General features: G+C 41.8%; 1 protein-coding gene across 1 annotated transcript in view; it reads right to left on the reverse strand.

Moving 5' to 3' along the window:
* Positions 1-17655, reverse strand: part of HSD11B1 (hydroxysteroid 11-beta dehydrogenase 1) — a 65060-nt gene extending 47405 nt beyond the window's left edge. Inside the window, exons 1-2 of the mRNA XM_007953036.2 lie at positions 17527-17655; position 17457 (exon numbers count right to left, since the gene is read on the reverse strand). Of these exons, the coding sequence (XP_007951227.2) occupies position 17457; positions 17527-17556 (31 nt within the window). The 5' untranslated portion in view covers positions 17557-17655. The remainder of the gene's footprint in view (positions 1-17456; positions 17458-17526) is intronic.
* Positions 17656-20114: the final 2459 nt, after the last annotated feature.

The raw sequence follows: 20114 nt of genomic DNA on the forward strand, positions 1-20114 counted from the left end.
GAGAAGTCAATGGGATGGTATATATAAAACCCTGAAAGAGAAAAATTTTCAACATTTATATACCCAGCAAAATTGTCCCTCAAATATGATGGGGAAATTAGGAGATTTCCAGCTAAGCAGAAACTAAGGGAATTTGTTAAAATCAGACCAACCTTACAAGACATGCTAAAGGGAGCCCTTTGAACAGAGAACCAAAAATAGCAAATAACAACCAACCATTAACACACAAGATAACATAACCCAGGAACCATAGCTATGGACATATACAAAGTAAAATGAGCTTACAAGATTGTAAACAGGGAACCAGAGATATCAATTGGCAAGTGAGGACAACTACAAACAAAAAGAGGGAAAAGACTGTGCAGTCACAGAACTTCTAAATGGTGAGGAAGTTAAGAGAGGTGCCAGATGGACTGTTCTAAACTCAGGGATAAAATTATAAATCCTAGGGTAACCTCAAAGAAAAATGATAAACCTTCACATCACAGCAATTAATACCTGAAGGCAATCTACTCCACCAAGAATTTTCCTGCCCCAAAAGCACTCAGCTTTCTCACTCCACGGGCTGGGAAGGCTGTCTCTGTTTCATGCTGATCTCTTGGGTCTGCTGCTGTATCTCTGCTGAGGTCTCTCTACTGGGGTCTCAGTGCAGGGATCTTGGGTCAAGGACACACTCCACTCCTGTTTCCACATTTTAGATATCTGTCAGAGAAGCACCCCAGTCTCTCAGTACCAATTTCTATTTTGGTTACCTAGTGCCTTGGAAACCCAAGGAGGGGTCGCTATGAGTCAGGGCTGACTCGACAGCACATAACAACAACAACAACAGTGCCACTCTAACAGAAGATACCACACATGTACAGCTTTAACAAACAGGAGTTTATTCTCTTACAGTTTTGGAGGCTAGAAGCCTGAGTTCAAAGTGCCAAGCTCTAGGGGGTGGGTGAAAGCCCCTCAGCCTTGAGCTTCAGCTCCAACACTTGCTCTTGGCCCACTGAAGCTGGAGGAGTTTTTCTTAACTCAGGCAGCTGCTGGCTGTGGAGGCTGGCAAGCCCAAGGTCAACAAGTAAAAAGGGACAGTTCCAAGATTATTACAATATGGCAGGCCACCAGTTCAAGTCCAAAAAACATGTCAAGATCAGCAGGACAGGGCAGGCTGCTGAATGAAGACTTGACTACATGCAGGATTCAAGTGTGCCCCAAACTAGAAATGTTTCTCAAAACTTCTTACATACTGGAAGCAGGCAATATCCCTAAGGCAGCTGCTCAGCTGCTCTACTAGATTCCATCATGGAGTTGATTACCAGTCTCATCATGGGGAATAACTACATCTAGCTGCCTGACCACTCAAAACCAGGCCCAGCCAAGTTGACACATAACCTTAACTACCACCCCACGTTTGCTTCTTTTTCCTTGATCTTCCTGTTTTTGATTTCTAATTTTATAACATTGTGATCTGAGAAGACGCTTTGCAGTACTTCGATGTTGTTTATTGAGGCTTGGTTTGTGGCCTAATATATGGTCTATTCTGGAGAGTATTCCATGTGTGCTGGAAAAGAATGTATATTGTGATGTTGTTGGGTGAAATGTCCTGTATATGTCTATAAGGTCAGGATGGTTGATTATATTGTGTAGTCCTTCTGGTCTTTGTTGAGTTTGTTTCAAGTTATAATATCCTTCATTGAAAGTGGTTTATTAAAGTCTCCTACTATTACTGTGGAGTCATCTATTTCTCTTTTCAATTCTGCTGAAGTCTGATTTACATATTTTGGGGCCCTGTCATTGGGTGTGTAGGTATTTATTATGGTTTTGACTTCTTGTTTGATTGATCCTTTAATCATTATATAATGTGAGAAGCTCTGGTGGCAAAGTGCCTAAGACATTTGACTGCTAACCAGAAGGCTGGCAGTTCAAACCACCAGCCACTCCTCAAAAGGAAGACTGGACCATCTACTTCCATAGAAATACCACCTCAGAAAACCAAGAAGGGATTGCTATGAGTCGGAACTGACTCAATGGCACTGAGTTTGCTTTGGTTTTGGTTATATCTGGGTTGGTTTCTGGGTTATGTTGTCATGTGTTAACCATCAATTGTTGTCTGCTGTGGCATTTGACTACTAACCAGAAGGTTGGTGTTTCAAATTTGCCAGCCACTCTGCAGAAGGAAGACTGGGCAATCTACTTCCATAAAGATTTACTGCCTCGGAAACCAAAAGGGAGTGCTATGAGTCAGTATTGACTTGATGGCATTGAGCTTGGTTTGGTGGTTTTTGGTTGGTGGTTCTCTGTCTGAAGGGCTACTCTTAACATTTCTTGTGAGGTTGGTGCAGTTTTATCAAATTCCCTTAATTTCTGTTTATCGGGAAATGTCCTAATTTTATATTTGAGGGACAATTTGCTGGATATATAATCTTGGTTGACAATTTTTTTCTTTCATGGTTATACATATGTCATCCCATTGCCTTCTTGCCTGCATGGTTTCTGCTGAGAAATCAGAGCTTGGTCTTATTGGTTGCCTTTTGTAGGTAATTATTTGCTTTTCCTGTGCTGCTTTCTGAGTTCTTTCTTTGTCTTTGCTTTTACTGAGTTTGATTATGATATGTCTTGGTGATTTTCTTTTGGGATCTGTCCTCTTTGAGGTTCATTGAACTTCTTGGATGGATATCTTCTCTTTCATCATATTAAGGAAGTTATTTCCCAACAAATCTTTGACAATTTTCTCTGTGGTTTTATTTGTCTCTTCCTGTTCCGGAATTCTGATCACATGTAAATTATGCCTCTTGATGGTGTTCCATAAAAATATTAGGCTTGCTTCATATTGTTTTAACCTATTTCTGATTGATCCCTTAATAAAGTAAGTATTGAGAGATTTGTCTTCAATCTCACTAATTGTGCTTTCCATTGATTTGACTCTACTCCTTTGCCTTTTCAATAAGTTATCTATTTCTGAAATCATTGTATTAATCTTCTGGGTTTCTATTTGTGGTTTTTGTATGGTTTCTAATTTTTCATTCATTTTATCAGTTTGTTCTTGTATTGCTTTCTTAAATTGTTCTAGAGTTTTATCTGTGTTTTCCTTGAATTTGTCAGTATTTTCCTTGATCACTCAATTGATGTTACCTAAATGTAATTCTTTTGAATTCCTTATAAGGTGATTCCAATACCACTTCTTCCTCAGGAAGGTTTTGTGGCTTTGTGTTCTTGTCTCTTATTTGTACTACTTTATCTTGCGTCTTTGTGTGAACTTGGATTGTCAGTTGTTTCCAAGACATCGTGATGCCATTGACTTATATTTAATTGTTTATTGTTTGTTGGTGTTATCGGCATAGGTTTTTTTTTTTTTTGCTTTAATGTGTCCACTTGAGTAGCTGGGTCACTGGATGTAGTTATGTCCCATGATGAGATTGGCAATTAACTCCATGGTGGAATCTACTGGAGCAGCTGCGTAGTTGCTATAGGGATGTGGTCTGCTTCCAGCATATAAGAAGTGGCTTTGAGGAAGGTCTTTAGCTTTTTGGCACACATGAACTCTGTGTGTAGCTGAGTCTTCGTTCAGTAGCCTGCCATGCTCTGCCAACCTTGGGACTTTCAGTGGACTTGAATTAATGGCCTGCCATGTGGTTTTTTAACATTGGGACTTTGCCTTTTTACTTGTCAACCTTGGGGTTGTTGGCCTCAGCAGCCAGCAGCTCCCTTAGTGAAGAAAGCCTCCAGCTTCAGTGGGCCAGGAGCCAGAGACAGAGCTGAAGCAAGGTTGAGGGGCTTTCACCCAGTCCCCAGAGCCTGGCACTTTGAATTTGGACATCTAGCCTCCAAAACTGTAAGAGAATAAACCCTTGTTTGTTAAAGCCATCCCATCTGTGGTATGTTCCTGTCAGAGTGGCACTAGGTAACCAAAACAGAATATAGTACTGAGGGAATGGGGTGCTGCTCTGACAGATACCTAAAATGTGGAAACAAGAGTGGAGTGTGTCTTTGACCCGAGACCCTGGCAGAGAGACCTGGTATGTGTCATGAGAGATGGCAGCAGCAGAGCCAAGAGATTAGCATGAGAGATGGCAGTAGTAGAGTTGAGAGACTGGCATGAAACAGTGACAGCCTTACTAGCCCATGGAGGAGAAAGCTGGATACCATTGGATAAGAAGCTTCCTGGTGGAGTGGGTTGCCTTTGGGCATTAATTGGTAGAAGAGACCAGCATGAGATGGAGTAGCAGGTTGGCCAGCCCACAGAGCAAGAAAGCTAAGTGTCCTTTGGGCAGGAAGATTCCTGGAGGAGGAGGTTGCCCTTGGACATTAATTGGCAGAAGCAGAGAGACCAAGGAAACTTGAAGCAGAGCTGCCTTAGCCTCAAAGGGTAGAACCATGGTCTTTGAGGGTGGAACCACCACAGTCTCCTAGGTTTCAAAGAGTCAGACTTTCACCAACTTGGTTCTGGAGTGTGGGGCTACTCATTCATGTAGGGCAATGGGATGGAGCCATAGCTGCTGCCCAAGAGTGAGGGGGCAGGGTTGCCATGCCCAAGAGGTAGAGGAATGGGGAATGCCAGGCCAAGGGGGCGAGGTCACCACTTACAGGAACTAGGGGACTGGAGCTACCCAATGAAGATCTGCATAGGTGCCAAGCTGACAAGGGGTGTAATTGTGGTAGTTAAGCTTGTATGTAAACTTGGCTGGACTTGGTTGAGTGGCTGAGCAGCTAGATGTAGTTATTCCCCATGGTAAGACTGGTAATTAACTCCATGGTGGAATTTACTGGAGCAGCTGAGTTCTGCTTTAGGGATGTGGTCTGCTTCTAGTATATAAGAAGCAGCTTGAGGAAGGTCTCTAGCTTTTTGTTATACTTGAACCCTGCATGTAGCCGAGTTTTAATTCAGTAGCTAGCTGTGCTCTGCTCATCTTGGGACTTTCAATGGACTTGAATTAATGGCCTGCCATGTGGTTTGTTAACATTGAGACTGTGCCTTTTTACTTGTCAACCTTGTCAGCCTCAACTACCAGCAGCTGATTGAGTGAAGAAAGCCTCCAGCTTCAGTGGGCTGGGAGCTAGAGGCAGAGCTGAAGCCAAGCTAAGTCCCTAGAGCCCGGCACTTAGAATCCAGACTTCTAGCCTCCAAAACTGTAAGAGAATACTCTCTTGTTTGTTAAAGTCATCCCATTTGTGGTACTTCTGTTAGAGCAGCAACAAGTAACAAAACAGCTGGTGTGCTAGTCTGTTTGCTAGTTTGGCAGCACTTAGGTACTCACCACATCTCCTGGTCTGTGTGACAGAAGAATGAGAATGTGTGCACAGATCTCTGTTAGCTGTTTGTGTAGAGCAGTTGCAGATGGGTTGGGCTGGTATTGGTCACTGTCCATCACTGATCAGTTGGTGTAGAAGCAGGTGGTGGCCCTTGCCCAATCATTGGGGCTGCAGAGGGTGCAGATGTGGTTGGGTCATATGGGCATGGTTGGTGTCTCCCACCCAAGGAACAAGAACAAAAAAAACCCCAACAAACCAAAAACATGAAAACAAAAGAACAAAAAACACAAACTGCATAAAGAAAGAACAACCACCACAAAAAGAAAAACAGTAAATGAAAAGAAAAAGGAAATAAAAGAAAAAAGGAGGACAAATAGGAAAAAACAAAAAACAAAACAAAACAAAAAACCCAATATCTGAGGAGAGGGAAAAGAGCAAGAGAAAAATAATAGAAAAAGTAAGAGAAATGCAAGAAGAAAAACAAGATATTGAAAAAATAAAAAGAGAGAAAGACTATAAAACAAGAACCAAGGAAGATAAATAAATAAATAAGGAGTAAAAAAGAACAATTAAAAACAAACAAACAAACAAAAACCTACAGGGGTGAATCAGGGACCTGGGTTGTGTTCCTGTTAGCCAAGCAAGTGGTAAGGAGTAAGGCATCTGGTCCTGACACTAGTTTCTGCCTACTCAGAAGGCATCTGGGGGCAGGGCTCCTGATCCCCAAGAAGTTCCTCCTGACCCAGATATCTGGAGGTAGGGCTCTTAGAAAACATTCCTGCTGGCTCAAATGGTAGCTGTGAGCAAGGTGCTTTGTCCAGAAGGAATTCTTGCTAGCTCAAAAAGCAGCTGCAGACAGGGCATCTGGTCTCAGAAAGAGTTCCTGCTGTCCCAAAAGGCAGCTGAGCCCAGGGCCTCTGCTCCCAGAAAATGTGCCATCCCAAAAGAGGCTTGGTGTAGGGTGCCTAGTCCCAGCAAAAGTTCCTGCCAGCTGAAAATGTGGCTGGGGCAGGGTGGCTGATTTCAGAAATAGTTCCTATCTACCCAGAAGGCAACTGGGGGCAGGCATGAGTTCCTGCTGGCCCAGAAGATCCAGAAGTTTGGTGGCAGGGCACCTGGACTCAGAAAAAGTTCCTGGCTGTCCGTAAGTTGATTGGGAGTAAGTCACCTGGTTTCAGAGGGAGTTCTTGTTGGCTCAAAAAGTAGCTGTGGGCAGTGTGTCTGGTCCTGGACAAAATTCTTGCTGTCTCATAAGGTAATTGGGGGCAGGGTCCTAGTATTAGAAAAAGTTCAAAGTTCTTGCCATCCCCCAAACCAGCTGGGTTTAGGAAACTTGGTCTTAGAACAAGTACCTACTGGCCCAAATGGTGGCTAGGAGCAGGGCTCCTAGTCCTGGCACCAGTTTCTGCCTGACTAGAAGGGAGCTGGTGGCAGCATGCCTGGACCAGGATGGAATTCCTGCTGGTCCAGAAGGTGGGTGGGGGTGAGGGTTAGTGACACCTCTGTTCACTGCAGGGTGGGGGTACAAGGAAAACAAGGGGAATATCACATCTTTTGGTCATCAGGCACTGGTGTGGTTTCCTATGCAGTCCTTGGCAAACTATCAGATTGCTGCCTGGATGGAAACGCTGCTTGCAAATGTTAAAAATGGCCACACTGTCAGGCCCACTGACAGTCCACAGCTCTGTTTGTCTCTTTATTCACTGTTTCCATTCAGTTTCTTCTTCTAGTTAGTATTTAATCTACTTCTTCATCCTTCCCTTTGAAGTCCAGGGTTCTAGGATTATCTTCTGTATCTGTTTCAATTAGTTTCTCATTTCTTTGTTGTGGAGGGTCTGTGTCTGCTGATTCTACCATCTTGCCAGAAGTCCACTCCGTAGGGTTTTCAGTGGCTGAATTTTCGAAGTAGATTTCCAGGCATTTCTTTTGAGCCTCTTCTGGTAAGATTCTAACCTTTGAGTTAGCAGCCAGGCAGGTTATCTGTTCGAACCACTCAGGAACTCCTCTTTTACCCAATATTTTACTATCAGTAGTAAAAACACAATAAACAATGAAAAGCTGCTCTAAAATATGAGAATGCTGAAAGGATAGAAAGATGGGCAGGCTTGGGAAGTTTATTGTCTGAAAAAAAGAAATGAATTTTAAAGTCCACTACATAAAATGTATATATATATATATATTTTTAACATGGATCAATGCTTTTTTTTTTTTTTCCCCGGTGTTCCCTACCCTTCCTTCCCACCCCTGGCAATCAACAAAGAAAGTTTCCCTCCATATGTAAACCTTTTCTTGACCTTTTACAACAACAAACTAATACTATATTTGTCTTTCTGTGATTGACTTATTTCACTTAGCATAATGTCCTTCAAGTTCATCCATATTATGCGGTGTTTTTCAGACTCTACGTTATTCTATAGCGCTGTATAGCATTCCAATGTGTGTATGCATCATGGTTTGGTCATCCACTCTTTCGCTGATGGGCACATAGGTTTTTCCATCTTTTTGCTATTGTAAATAGTGCTGCAATAAACATGGGTGTGCATATATGTGTTCCTGTCCTGTCTCTCACCTCTCTAGGATATATACCTAGTAATGGGGTTGCTGGGTCAAATGGTTATCTTCAATTCCAGCTTTCTAAGGAATCACCATACTGCTTTCCACAGTGATTGTATTACTTCACAGTCCCACCAGCAGTGTATGAGAATCCCAATCTCTCCACATCCCTGCCAACATTTGTTATTTTCTGTCTCATTGAACTTTGCCATCAATGCTTGGGTAAGATGGTATCTCATTGTTGTTTTGATTTGCATCTCTTTGATGGCCAATGATTGTGAGCATCTCCTCATCTATTAGCTGGCCACCTGAATATCCTCCTTGGTGAAGTGTTTATTCATGTCTTCTGCCCATTTTTCAATTGGATTGTTAATTCCTTTGCTGTTGAGGCATTGGAGTTTTCTATAAATCTTAGAGATAAGTCCCTTGCCAGTTACGTAATTATTGGCAAATATGAATTTGTTGCTGTCATTTTTGTTATGTACTTTCTTGTGATGTTGATTTCTTTGTTCCATATAATTTTCTCTGCTGAGCTCGTTTTGTTTATGAATCGTGTTATCACTTCCTTCATTGCTATTGTTTTAGTATTTGCTAAATATTTGTGCTGGTCCTCTTTTTTTTGATATGAATGTTTGTCATTTTTCTTTGAGCTTACCCTGTGATTTATAGTTTTCTTCCCACGTTTAGAACAGTCTGTTCTATCTTGTAGTTGTCTTGACTTCCCTACCTTCAAGAAGTTCTGTAACTACATAGTTTTTTTTTTCCCCCTCTTTTTGGTTTTAGTTGTCCTCATTTGTCAATTGATGTCTCTGGTTCCCTGTTTACAATCTTTCAGGTTTATTTACTTTGGATACTTCCATAGCTGGGTTTGTTTCTGGGTTATGTCGTCATGTGTGTTAATGGTCAGTTGTTGTTTGCTATTGTTGCTTCTCTGTCCAAAGGGCATACTTTAACATCTCTTGTAAGGTTTATCTGATTTTAACAAATTCCCTTAATTTCTGCTTATCTGGAAATGTCCTAATTTCACCATCATATTTGAGGACAATTTTTGGGTACATAATTATTGGTTGGAAATTTTTCTCTTTCAATGTTTTATATATACCATCCCATTGTCTTCTCACCTGCATGGTTTCTGCTGAGAAATCCAAACTTAGTCTTATTGGTTGCCCTTTGTAGGTAACTTTTGGTTTTTCCCATTTCATGATTCTTTCTTTGTATTTGGTTTTGGTGAGTTTGGTGATATGTCTTGGTGATTTTCTTTTGGGGTCTATCCTGTGTGGGGTTCATTGGACTTCCTGAATGGATATATTCTCATCTTTCATCATACCAGGAAAATTCTCATCCAACAAATCTTTGACAACTTTCTCTGTGGTTTTATTTGTCTCTTCTTGTTCTGGAATTCCGATTACATGTAGATTATTCCTTTTGATGGTATCCCACATGAACCTTAGGCTTTCTTCATTTTCTTTTGATCTTTTTCCTGACTGATCCCTTTCCAATGAAGTATTTAGGTATTTGCCTTCAATCTCCTTAATTCTGTCTTCCATTGATTCAAGTCTACTCCTTTGCTCATTCAGTGTCTTATCTATTTCTGACAATTTACTATTAATCTTCTGGATTTCTGTGTGTAGATTTTGTATCATTTCTAATTTTTCATTTGTTTTGTCATTTTTTTCTTGTATTGTCTTTTGAAATTGTTGAAGGATTTCTCTGTGTTTTCCTCAATTTTGTCAGTATTTTCTTTGATCTGCCTCTCAATTTGTTGAAGACACCTAAATATAATTCTTTTGAATTCCTTATCAGGGAGTTCCAATGTGGTGTCTTCCCCAGGGATGTGTTTTGGGTCTATATCCTGGTCCCTTGTTTCTCCTGCTTTATCTTGCTTCTTTGTGTGGACCACGATGCTCTGTTGTCTCTGAGGCATTGTGACATTTTTGTGTTTATATTTAATTGGTGATTGTATGTTGGAGTGGGGTCGCTATGAGTCGGGGCAGACTCAACAGCACATAACAACAACAACAACAACAACAATGTTGGAGTGACTTGCCCACGAATTTCGTTGTCTTTGTTTTGTTTATATGTTATTTACATAAGCAGGGTACTGTGTTGTGCTCTTCTATTCACTAGTTGGCAGCACTTATAAACTCACCATCTGTCTCCTTTCCTGTTGTCAGCCTCTCATATGTCCCTGCCATCCTTGGCAAACAGATCCTATTCTTAGGCCCCTGGAATCTGAATGAGAATGCTGTCACTTTAAAATCCAAAGTGGCTGCCACTTGTAAAGATTCAAAATGGCTGCACCCTCGGTCACTTTAAATATCTAAAGTGGCTGCTGTATGTAAACAATCAAAATGGCTGTGCCCTCAGGACTGTGGAAAGTCCACAGGTCAGGTTGTCTCCCTCCTTGCCGTTTCCCTTCCTAGTGATAGGCCACCAGCGCAGTCGTCCCTACAGTCTTTGGTGACCAGGGCTGATCTTTAGATTTTTCAGATCTCAACACCACTTGGAAATATTCAGGCTGTTTGTCCCGTGAGAGTAGCTGACAGTCCGCAGCTCCAACCGTCTCCGTACTCACTGTTTTTGTTCAGGTTTTTCCACTAGTTGGTGCCTAATCCACTTCTATGTAGTTCCTTTCAAAACTCAGGGCTCCAGGATTATCTTCTGTATCTCTGTCAATTAGTTTCTCTTTTCTTTGTTGAAGAAGGTCTGTGTCGCTTGTCTGCCTAGTCCTTCATCTTACTGGAAGTTGAAAATGTATAAATTTTCAAAAAGCAAAACTAACCATGAGTAAAATAAACTTGCAAGGTGATAGAACATAAAAGAAATGCAGCATCTATTGCTGACTGCTAGGTGAGTTAAAAAATAAAATCCAACATTGTGCTGCCTCAAAACACACATTTAAACCCAAACAGATTAGTAATTGTTGTTATTATGTGCCATCGAGTCAGACCCAAATCATAGTGAGTTCTGAGGAGGTGTCACTATGGAAGTAGACTGCCAACCTTCCTTCCAAGGAGTGCTGCTGGGTTTGAACCCCCAGCCTTCTGGTTAGCAGTCAAGTGCCTTAGGCACTACACTATCAGAGCTCCTAGATTAGTAACTAGATGTTCTAATAGTATCATAAGGATCCTTGATGGTGTACTGGTTAAGTGTTGAGCTGCTACCAGAAAAGATATGGTTTGAACCCACCAGCTGTTCCTTGGGAGAAAGATGTGGCCATCTGCTTCTATAAAGATTACAGCCTTGGAAACCCTGGGCAGTTCTGCAGTTCTACTCTGTCCTATAAGGTCCCTATACTTCTGAATTGATTTGATGGATTTTTATGGGGATAGTATCATTCTAAAACACAAAGATATAGAAGAAGCTTATAATAAAGTCATTTTCACAGAATTAGATGAAATAATTTTATATATAATGCATTGATGATAAACAAGAACAATGTATAATGATAGGTGGTACATTAAATCAGCAATTCTCAAACTTTCGGTCTCAGGATTCCTTTACATTTTTAAAAATTACTGAAGACCTCAAAAAACTTCTATATATGTAGGTAAAATATTATTGTATTTATAATACTTCAATATTAATGTATTAATACATTGATAATGATATTAATGTATTGGAAATTATGACAAAATTTTAATACAGGAATACATAAGCGTCTATTCCATTACCAGTGAAACTGATGATGTCACACATACCCTGTAACCTCAAGAAAACTCAGAGAGACAATGAGTGGTAAAAAGGCAAATAATGTCTTAATATAATTATGGAAATAGTTTTGACCTTCAAACTCCCAAGAAGAAGACCCATGGGGACCACACTTTGACCACATTATGTAATAGAAACCAAATCCACTGCATGCCTACATTGACATCTGGTTTTCTCATTAGCTTGTAAACTCCTAGAGGACATGAGCTGTGTCTTTTTTGTCTTTGCTTCTCTCCATTTCTCCCAGTCTGGGTTCAAAATAGGCTTTCAACAAACTTTTGTATTCTAATGTTTCTGAGATGCTGCAGCAATGAGAAAATTGCTGTCTTCTTGGTACCAGTTGCTGTCAAGTTGATCCCAATTCATGGCAAACCTCTGCATGTCACAGTAGAACTGTGTATGCCAGAGTAGAACTGGGTGTGCTCCATAGGGTTTCTAATGGCTGGTTTTTTTGGAAGTAGATTGCTAGACTTTTCTTCCAAGGCATTGTTAGGTGGACTTAAGCTTCCAACCTTTGGGTTAGCAGGTGAGCATGTTCACCATTGGCACCACTCAGGGGCTTGTCTTCCTGGAACTTGACTTAATCAGAGAAATCACTGGGATTCATCATCTGAGTCAGAACAGATCAACTCTATGATGATTAAGTTGTGTGTCAAGTTGACTGGACTATGATTCTCAGTGGTTTGGCAGTTATGATGTAGTCATCCCCTATGATAAGATCTGATATAATGTAATCACCCCTATGATAAGATCTGCTATGAGCAGCCAATCAGTTGAAAGAGAGTTTCCTTAGCAGTGTGGTCTGCTTCCAGTATATATGGATGTTCTGGCAAAGCTCTCTGGCTTTTTGCTTGACCTGGATCCTACATCTGGCCCATCATCATCTGATCTCCAGTTCATTGGACTTGAACCAGTGGCCTACTGTATTGTTGGTCATATCACTTGCTGATTTGGGGATTGTTGCCTTCATAGCCTGTGAGCAAGTAGCCTACCATCTTACCTGCCTATCTCAGATTAATCAGCCTTTGCAGCCAGAAGCCTGCTGTACTGTCTGCCAGTCATGGTTTTGTTAGCCCCTGCAGCTGCATGAGTCAGGAGAAGACTCCAGCCTGACATCTGACCCATGATTTGGGACTTGCTAGCCTCTACAACTGTGTGAGCCATTTCCTCGAGATAAATATCTATCTCACCGTCTCTCTGTCTGACTCTCTCTCCATATACAACACACACACACACATACACATATTTCACTGGTTTTGGTTCTCTAGAGAACCCAGATTAAGACAAACTCCTACCTCTTAAGTCATTTCTAGGGTGCTAAAGGGGCAGCAGGCAGCATCTTCTGACCTCCTCTAACTACACAAGAGGAAGACAGAATCAACATCTGCAGCTCAAGGCCTATTCTTATGAGGCAAAACGTGCCGCCACTCTCCAGCCCTCTTACTAACATTGTCACTAACTGTTCATTCCACAGCACCCACCACCTCTGTGCTGGTTTGATAATTCACTGCAGTGGCCACACAGAACTCACAGATTATGGGGTTTACTAGGGAAGCAACAGGCTATAATTCAAGTTCAGGAATGTGGGCGGTCTCTCTCAGCCATCTCTCTTAGTCTCTCAGTAGCACAGCTCTCTCTCAGCAGTGCATGTCTCTCTCATATCTCTCTCTTACCATCACGTCTCTTTCAGCAGCACGTTTCTCTCAGCTGCATGTCTAGCCAGCAGTCAGAGAGATGCTCTCTGCCTCTAGGAGGGCTTCTCTCTCTCTCTTTTTTTTTAATTTTATTTTGATTTGGGTGAAGATTTACAGAGTAAATTCACTTTTCATACAGCAGTTCATATATACTTTGTCTCATGTCATTGATCAAAATTTACAATGCAACAACTCCCCTCCCACTTCCTCCCCATAGTTAGGAGGGCTTCTCTTGAGCCTGGCAGAGTAGCCAAAAGCAACCAATCCCAACATCAGAGTTCTACACACTTGAGAGAGATTGAACTTCCCAGAAGATTGCTTCATGCTGCTCTGACAGAAATAAACCAGGTGGTTTAATAATCAGTTAACTCAGTTGCTCACAGCAAAGTGAGAGTTGCAAATATAATGGCTAGAAAAGCCATACCATGTAATTTACTACACCACATAGCAGTTCTCACTAAATTTATATATATATATATATATTAAAGACCAAAATAAGTAGGATTGTTTCACCTAGCGTTTCTTCAATTCAAATTTCCCCAAATAAAGTTTTTCTCACCGCCATAGCAATGAAGTTAGCTATTCACTCAACTTCTTGTTGCCCCTCCTTTGTAATGACTAGACCACTTACATTTTAGAGCCTGCATTCAGCAAATATTGCATACACAACCTGGCAGTTTTCAAATACCTGCAGAGTGGGTTCCTCACAGTTGGAGATGTGAAGTCAGAGCCCATCCAGGAATTCTCTCAGACTTAATTATGTCAACTTAAATGCATGGAGTCAGGGAATAGCAATAAGGTAAGATCATAGGGATTGAAAGGAGAAAGGGATTATGGGGATGGGACAGTTTTGGAAGGGCTGATAAACCAAAAAACTAAACCTGTTGCCATAGAGTCAATTCCCACTGACAATAACACTGCCCTGTAGAGATTTGTTGTTGTTGTTGTTATTTGCCGTCGAGTCGGCCCCGACTCATAGCGACCCCTCCTTGGGTTTCCGAGGCAGTATCACTACGGAAGTAGGATTGCCCAACCTTCCAGTAGAGATACAAGGCTGTAATCTTTATGGAAGCAGACAGTTGCATCTCTTTTCTGCAGAGCTTTTGGTGGATTTGAACCTCTAACCTTTCAGGGAGCAGCCAAATGCTTAACTATTGCACCACCAGGGCTCCTTGAAGGGCTGATACTAACTCATAGCGACCCGTCCTTGGGTTTCCGAGGTGGTATCACTGCGGAAGTAGATTTCCCAACCTTCCTTCCAAGGAGTGGCTGGTGGGTTTGAAATGCCAGGCTTCTGGTTAGCAGTCAAATGCCTTAGGCACTATCCCACCAGAGCTCCTTTGTAGGGATGATAGGACATGATAAAACTGTGAAGACAGACAGCCAAAAGGGAATGTCCATGCATTTGGCCTAAAACGTAGATCATAAAAGAAGCATCTGTCATTTCTGAGACAGCAATGATAGTGCTTTTCCTGAGTGTTTAGTAGTTTCCTTAAGAAAGTGGCCTCTTGGACTAATGGATCACATGAACCCCAGTCTCCATGACTCTCAGACCAGAAGAATTAGATGGTGCCTGGCTACCACTGCTGACTGCTCTGAAAGGGATCACAATAGTAAGGTCCTGGATTGAGTGGGAGAAAAATGTGGAATAAAATTCAAAGTCATAAAAAAGAGAAAGCTTACTGGTCTGAAAGAGACTGGAGAACCTCCGAGTATGGCCCTTAGACACCCTTCAAGCTGGGAACTGAACTCAACCCCTGTGGCTCAACTTTCAGCCACACAATAGACAGGCTTATACGGTGAACAATAATACCATGGGAAGTTTGCACAATCAACCATATGAGATCAAAAGGGCAGCATTTGCCCTGGGATAAAGCTGAAGGCAGGAAGGGATAGGAAAGAAGGACAAAGGGAAATGGTAACATAGGGAGGAAGTGGATAGATGCTGTTACATTGTAGGGATTGCTGTGAATGTCATAAAACAAAATGCATATGAATTGTTGAATGGAAAATCAATTTGATCTGTAAACTTTTACCCAAATCATAATAAATAACTAAATAAGAACTCTTTCATTTTTTTTTTTAAGTATTGTCTTACTTTTGAAAACTAGTCCTGTGAGGAGGAATAATCAGCAGACCTAAAAGTGAAAAGTGGAGTGAACACTCTCTGTTCAGCAGCTCTGCCTTCCCTGTCCCTTTCCTGGAAAATAACATCAAAATTTTAGAACATGAAAGAATTTTAGCATTATACTAAAATGCATAAAATTCTCTCTTTCTCCCCACCTTCCCCCACCACAATTCTTCTTCTTCTTTTTTCCCATAGAGACTCTTTTAATAAGCTTTAAACAGTACAAGACAAATAATCATCAAAGACAGATAACCACCCAGGATGAGGAAAGCTATCAGCATGTACACAATACAAAAAGCCAAATGGAGCCCGCTGAATCACAGTCACGGTATTCATTAGACATTATAGAGAACATCACAAGGTCACGATTGGTGGCGTGTCAGTTCATCGCTGTCATAGGGGGACTTCAGAATAGGGAAATGGACCATGATTGAGATATGTACACAATTACAGATTAAAAAGGGTTATAGAATCCTACCCCAGTTCTTCAGGTCTGATTTGAGGAACACATCAGTCTGTGCCCTATTTTCCAAATCTGTTCCCAGCTACAGAAACAGCTACCATTTTATATCATTTCACTCAGTGACATGGGCTCCCTCTTCCTCTCCTTTCTCTTCTTCCCCCTCTCATATATCTAACAAAGGAAGAGGTTCTCATTTGTCATCCTTCCTGCATGACCTTATTCCCAATGGACAGATTCACTCATATTTTCCATGTAATGGAGGTTCAGGTTGGAGAAAATGACCTACAATGTGATAAACTGTTCTTTTCCCACCTAGCTTATGCAGTCTGTGGCAAAGGGACTAGCAGGGCCAGCTACTTGGAACCTGCTTGCTTGGGAGAGTCAAAAGCCTCTTGGGAAAGAACTTACTTCTACAAGGCTCTGAAGTAGGGTGGGGGCAGAGACAATTCTATACATGTTGTAGTTGCAGTTTTTCAGGTTTTTCCTCTGGCCTAGCTCCCATGGACTTGCATCTGAGTACTATGAGTCGGGGCCGACTCGACGGCACATAACAACAACAACAACAACAACTAGGATCAGAGGAGTATCTAAGGTATGACGAACAGGGCATATGCCCTGGACACTACTCAGTGCAGTGCCACTGAGCAGTTTCTTTTTGCCATTGCAGTTTCTGTAGCCAGCTGTGAGAGACCATTCAGCAATTGATAACTCATTGTCATAGGCACCATTATCCATAGATACACTACTGCCCAAGAGAGAGCGGCCACACAAAATAATTTAAAAAGTTACTCCTTGAAAAAAAAAAAAAAAAAAAGGTGGGGACCAGGTTTGCTGGTCTGATAGAGCCTGTTGGAACCACTGAGACTATGGCCCCTAACTGTCCTTCAGGTCTGGAATTTAACCCACACCTGTGGTTTTCAGCCAAACAAAACACAGGCATATGAGTTAAACATTTACCTCAAGTAGATACACTCCTTGGAGACAACAATCATGGGAGAAAGAAGGGTTACTTATGCACAGGGAGACAGCTCAGGGGGCAGGAGAGTATGGAGGGATGGACACTGGGAAGAGGTAACTATGGGGAGGAAGTGAGAGGGGAGCTGTTGCATTATGGTAAACTGTGGTCAATGACATGAGACAAAGTATATGTGAACTGCTGTATGGAAAGTGAATTTGCTCTGTAAATCTTCACCCAAATCACAATTAAAAAAAAAAAAAAAGTTACTCCTTGCAAAGTCTGATGACATTTTGATTGTATAGGGAACAGTGGGAAAGCCCCACACTACCTAGGGCACTGTGGAGAGGGGAGGACATAGCCTGTCTCCAGAGTATGTACCACACTGCTTCAGCCTGTCTAGGGTTTCTTCTTTGTTGTTCAGCCCAGTTTTCAGGAAGCCCATCAAAGTGCTGCATGTCATGTCAGGAGGGTTTCTTAGGGTGTCGATAACTTCAGTATTGGTGGGGAGTCACTTGCCTGGTGGGAAGTAGCTTATAAAATTTAGCAAGTAAATATTTAGGGCACCCAGTTAAATCTGAATTTCACATTAACAATGGTCACTTTTCAGTTTATATGTGTCTCAACTATTGCATAGGACATACTTATACCAAAAAATTATTGTTTATTCTGGAATTCAGATTTAACTGGGGATTCTGTGTTTTGTCTGCTAACCCTAGAAGTGGTGCAAGAGTTTGGGGAACTCTAGTGGACTGTGCCTTAGGTGTAGACAAGCATGCTTAACCATAGCTACTGACAGTAGAGGCAAGATCATTTCCTTGACCTTTGCTAAAGTAGAGCCCAGCAACTTGGCCACAGACACCTTCCAAAAGATCCCAAGTAGGAAATGATGAAAAGAGAAGTATCACATGGTGGCTGAGTGGGGGTTTCATCTAAAAATGTTTATTCTGTACTTACTGGGTTATTGTTGTTAGGTGCCATCAAGTTAATTTTGACTCATAGTAGTTCATGTGACAGAGTAGAACTGCTCCATAGGGTTTTCTAGGCTATAATCTTTAAGGGAGCACATCACCAAGTTACTTTTATCCAATAACATATATTCCCTCTCCCCTCCTCTTTTTCTATTAGAGCCACAGATGGGTTTGAACTGCTAACTTTTCAGTTAGTAGCTGAGTACTTAACCATTGTGCTATTTGGGTGCCTTTACTATGGGTCAAGTAAAACAAAAACCAAGCCTTTGCCATCAAATCAGTTTTGACTCAGGCAATCCCATGTGCTCCAGCAGGTGTTTTGACTGTAATCTCTACAGAAGCAAATTGCCAGGCCTTTCTTTCTTGGTGCCACTGGGTGAATTTGAACCACCAAACTTTAGGCTAGTTGTTGAGGGCACACCATTTGCATCAGCCAGGGACCTATGTGGGTCAGGTACTCTGAGTTAAAAACAACAAATGAGATGCCTGCCAAACCCTCTAAACCAAAACCAACCTCACTGCCATCGAATCAGTTCTGACTCATGTTGTTGTTGTTGTTATGTGCCGTCGAGTTGGACCCAACTCATAGCTACCCCTGCTTCGGTTTCTGAGGTGGTATCACTACGGAAGTAGATTGCCCAATCTTCTTTCCGAGGAGTGGCTGGTAGGTCTGAACCACCAGCCTTCTGGTTATCAGTCAAATGCCTTAGGTACTACACTACCAGAGCTCCTATGGGTTTCCAATGCTGTAAAGCTTTGTGAAAGCAGATTGCTCCATCTTTCTCCTGTGGAGCAGCTTGTGGGTTCAAACCACTGACCTTTTAGTTAGCAGCCAAATGCCTTAACTACTTCATCATCAGAGTTCCTTTTCCAAACCCAGGAAGAAGATAAACATGGAAATAAATGAAATGTGTAAAATAATACCAGTGCTATGATGGAAGTCTATGGTGGAAGTATGAAGAAGGAAATAGCCTATTCTACAAGGAGATGTCAGAACTCATCTGTGAATTTGTCATACTGTAGTGTTATGAGTGTTGCTATGATGCTAGAAGCTATACTATTGGTATGTGAAGTACCAACAGGGTAATTCATGGTGGACAGGTTTGAGCAGAGTTTCCAGACCATGATAGCCTAGGAAGAAAGTGACGGCAATCCACTTCTGAAAACGAGCCAGTGAAAACCCTTTGGATCACAGCAGAGTATTGTCTGTTATGGGGCTGGAAGATGAGTCCCCTAGTTTTGGGAAACAACAACAACAAAAAAAACCCCAAACTTGTTGCTGTTGAGTTGCTTCCAACTCATAGCAACCCTACAGGACAGAGTAGAACTTCCCCATAGGGTTTCCAAGGCTGTAGATCTTTATGGAAGAAGATTGCCACATCTTTGTCCTGAGGAGCAGCTGGTGAGTTTGAATGGCTAGCTTTTCAGTTAGCAGCCAAGCACTTAACCACTGTGCCATCAGGACTCCCTCCTAGTTTGGAAGTCATTCAAAATACACAGTGGCCATAACAATGGACTTACACATACCCACGATCAGGAAGATGGTGTAGGACTGGGCAGTGTTTCATTATGTTGTACGTAGGGTCACCATGAGTGAAAATTGAATCCATGACAAATAACAACATCACATGGAGGATGGGCAAGTAGGAAAGGCTTCAGAGGAAAAGTTAACCTTGCTTTATGCTGAAACATGAGCAAGGATACTTCAGGCAAATATGAAAGGGTAAGAGTGAGCACTGAACTGGTTTCCAGGAATGCAGGCAGAATAGAGAATTGGTTTGTAGGAATATTGCATGCAAAGGAACCGGTGTGAAAAATTATGAGGAAGTGTGAAAGAGAATGGCATGTTTGGGGAGCTGCGAACAATTCCATATGGTTGAATCTTAAGGGATAAAATTACCTAGTGAGAAATAAACCTAGAAAAGTAAGCAGGGACCACATTTTTAAGGACCTTGAATCCCCACTGCTAGAGGTGATACTGCTGGCCATTTACTATCAGTGATGAAGCCCCTGCACCCTGTGGCTGCTCTATGCCCATCCCAGACCTCTCTCTGCCCATTGGCCCTTTGTGTATGCCATTGCCACATGCAGAATATTCAGGATTCTCTGAACTCTTCAGTCTCATCAATCTTCTATCAACACTGCACTCTACTAGCCTTGCTACCATGGATGTGACCTTGTTCCCTGAAGATCTACAGTTTCCCAGAGCTATGCCGAAAAATATTATCCAGCTGGCCCACATTCAGCTGGGTTTTTCTTCCATGGTTTCCTCTCTTTGGATCTTTTAACATTTACCTGACTTCTTAGTAGCCCTTGCCCAGAGCATCCTTTTCCCTTGGCTTCTGTCAACTCTTATTCAGTGTTTTTTTTTTTTTTTTTTTCCCCCTACTTCTCTATTGCT

The sequence above is a fragment of the Orycteropus afer genome, unplaced genomic scaffold (genome assembly GCF_000298275.1).
Source record: "Orycteropus afer afer isolate SDZICR_OR568_19922 unplaced genomic scaffold, OryAfe1.0 scaffold00013, whole genome shotgun sequence".
Taxonomy (NCBI): domain Eukaryota; kingdom Metazoa; phylum Chordata; class Mammalia; order Tubulidentata; family Orycteropodidae; genus Orycteropus; species Orycteropus afer.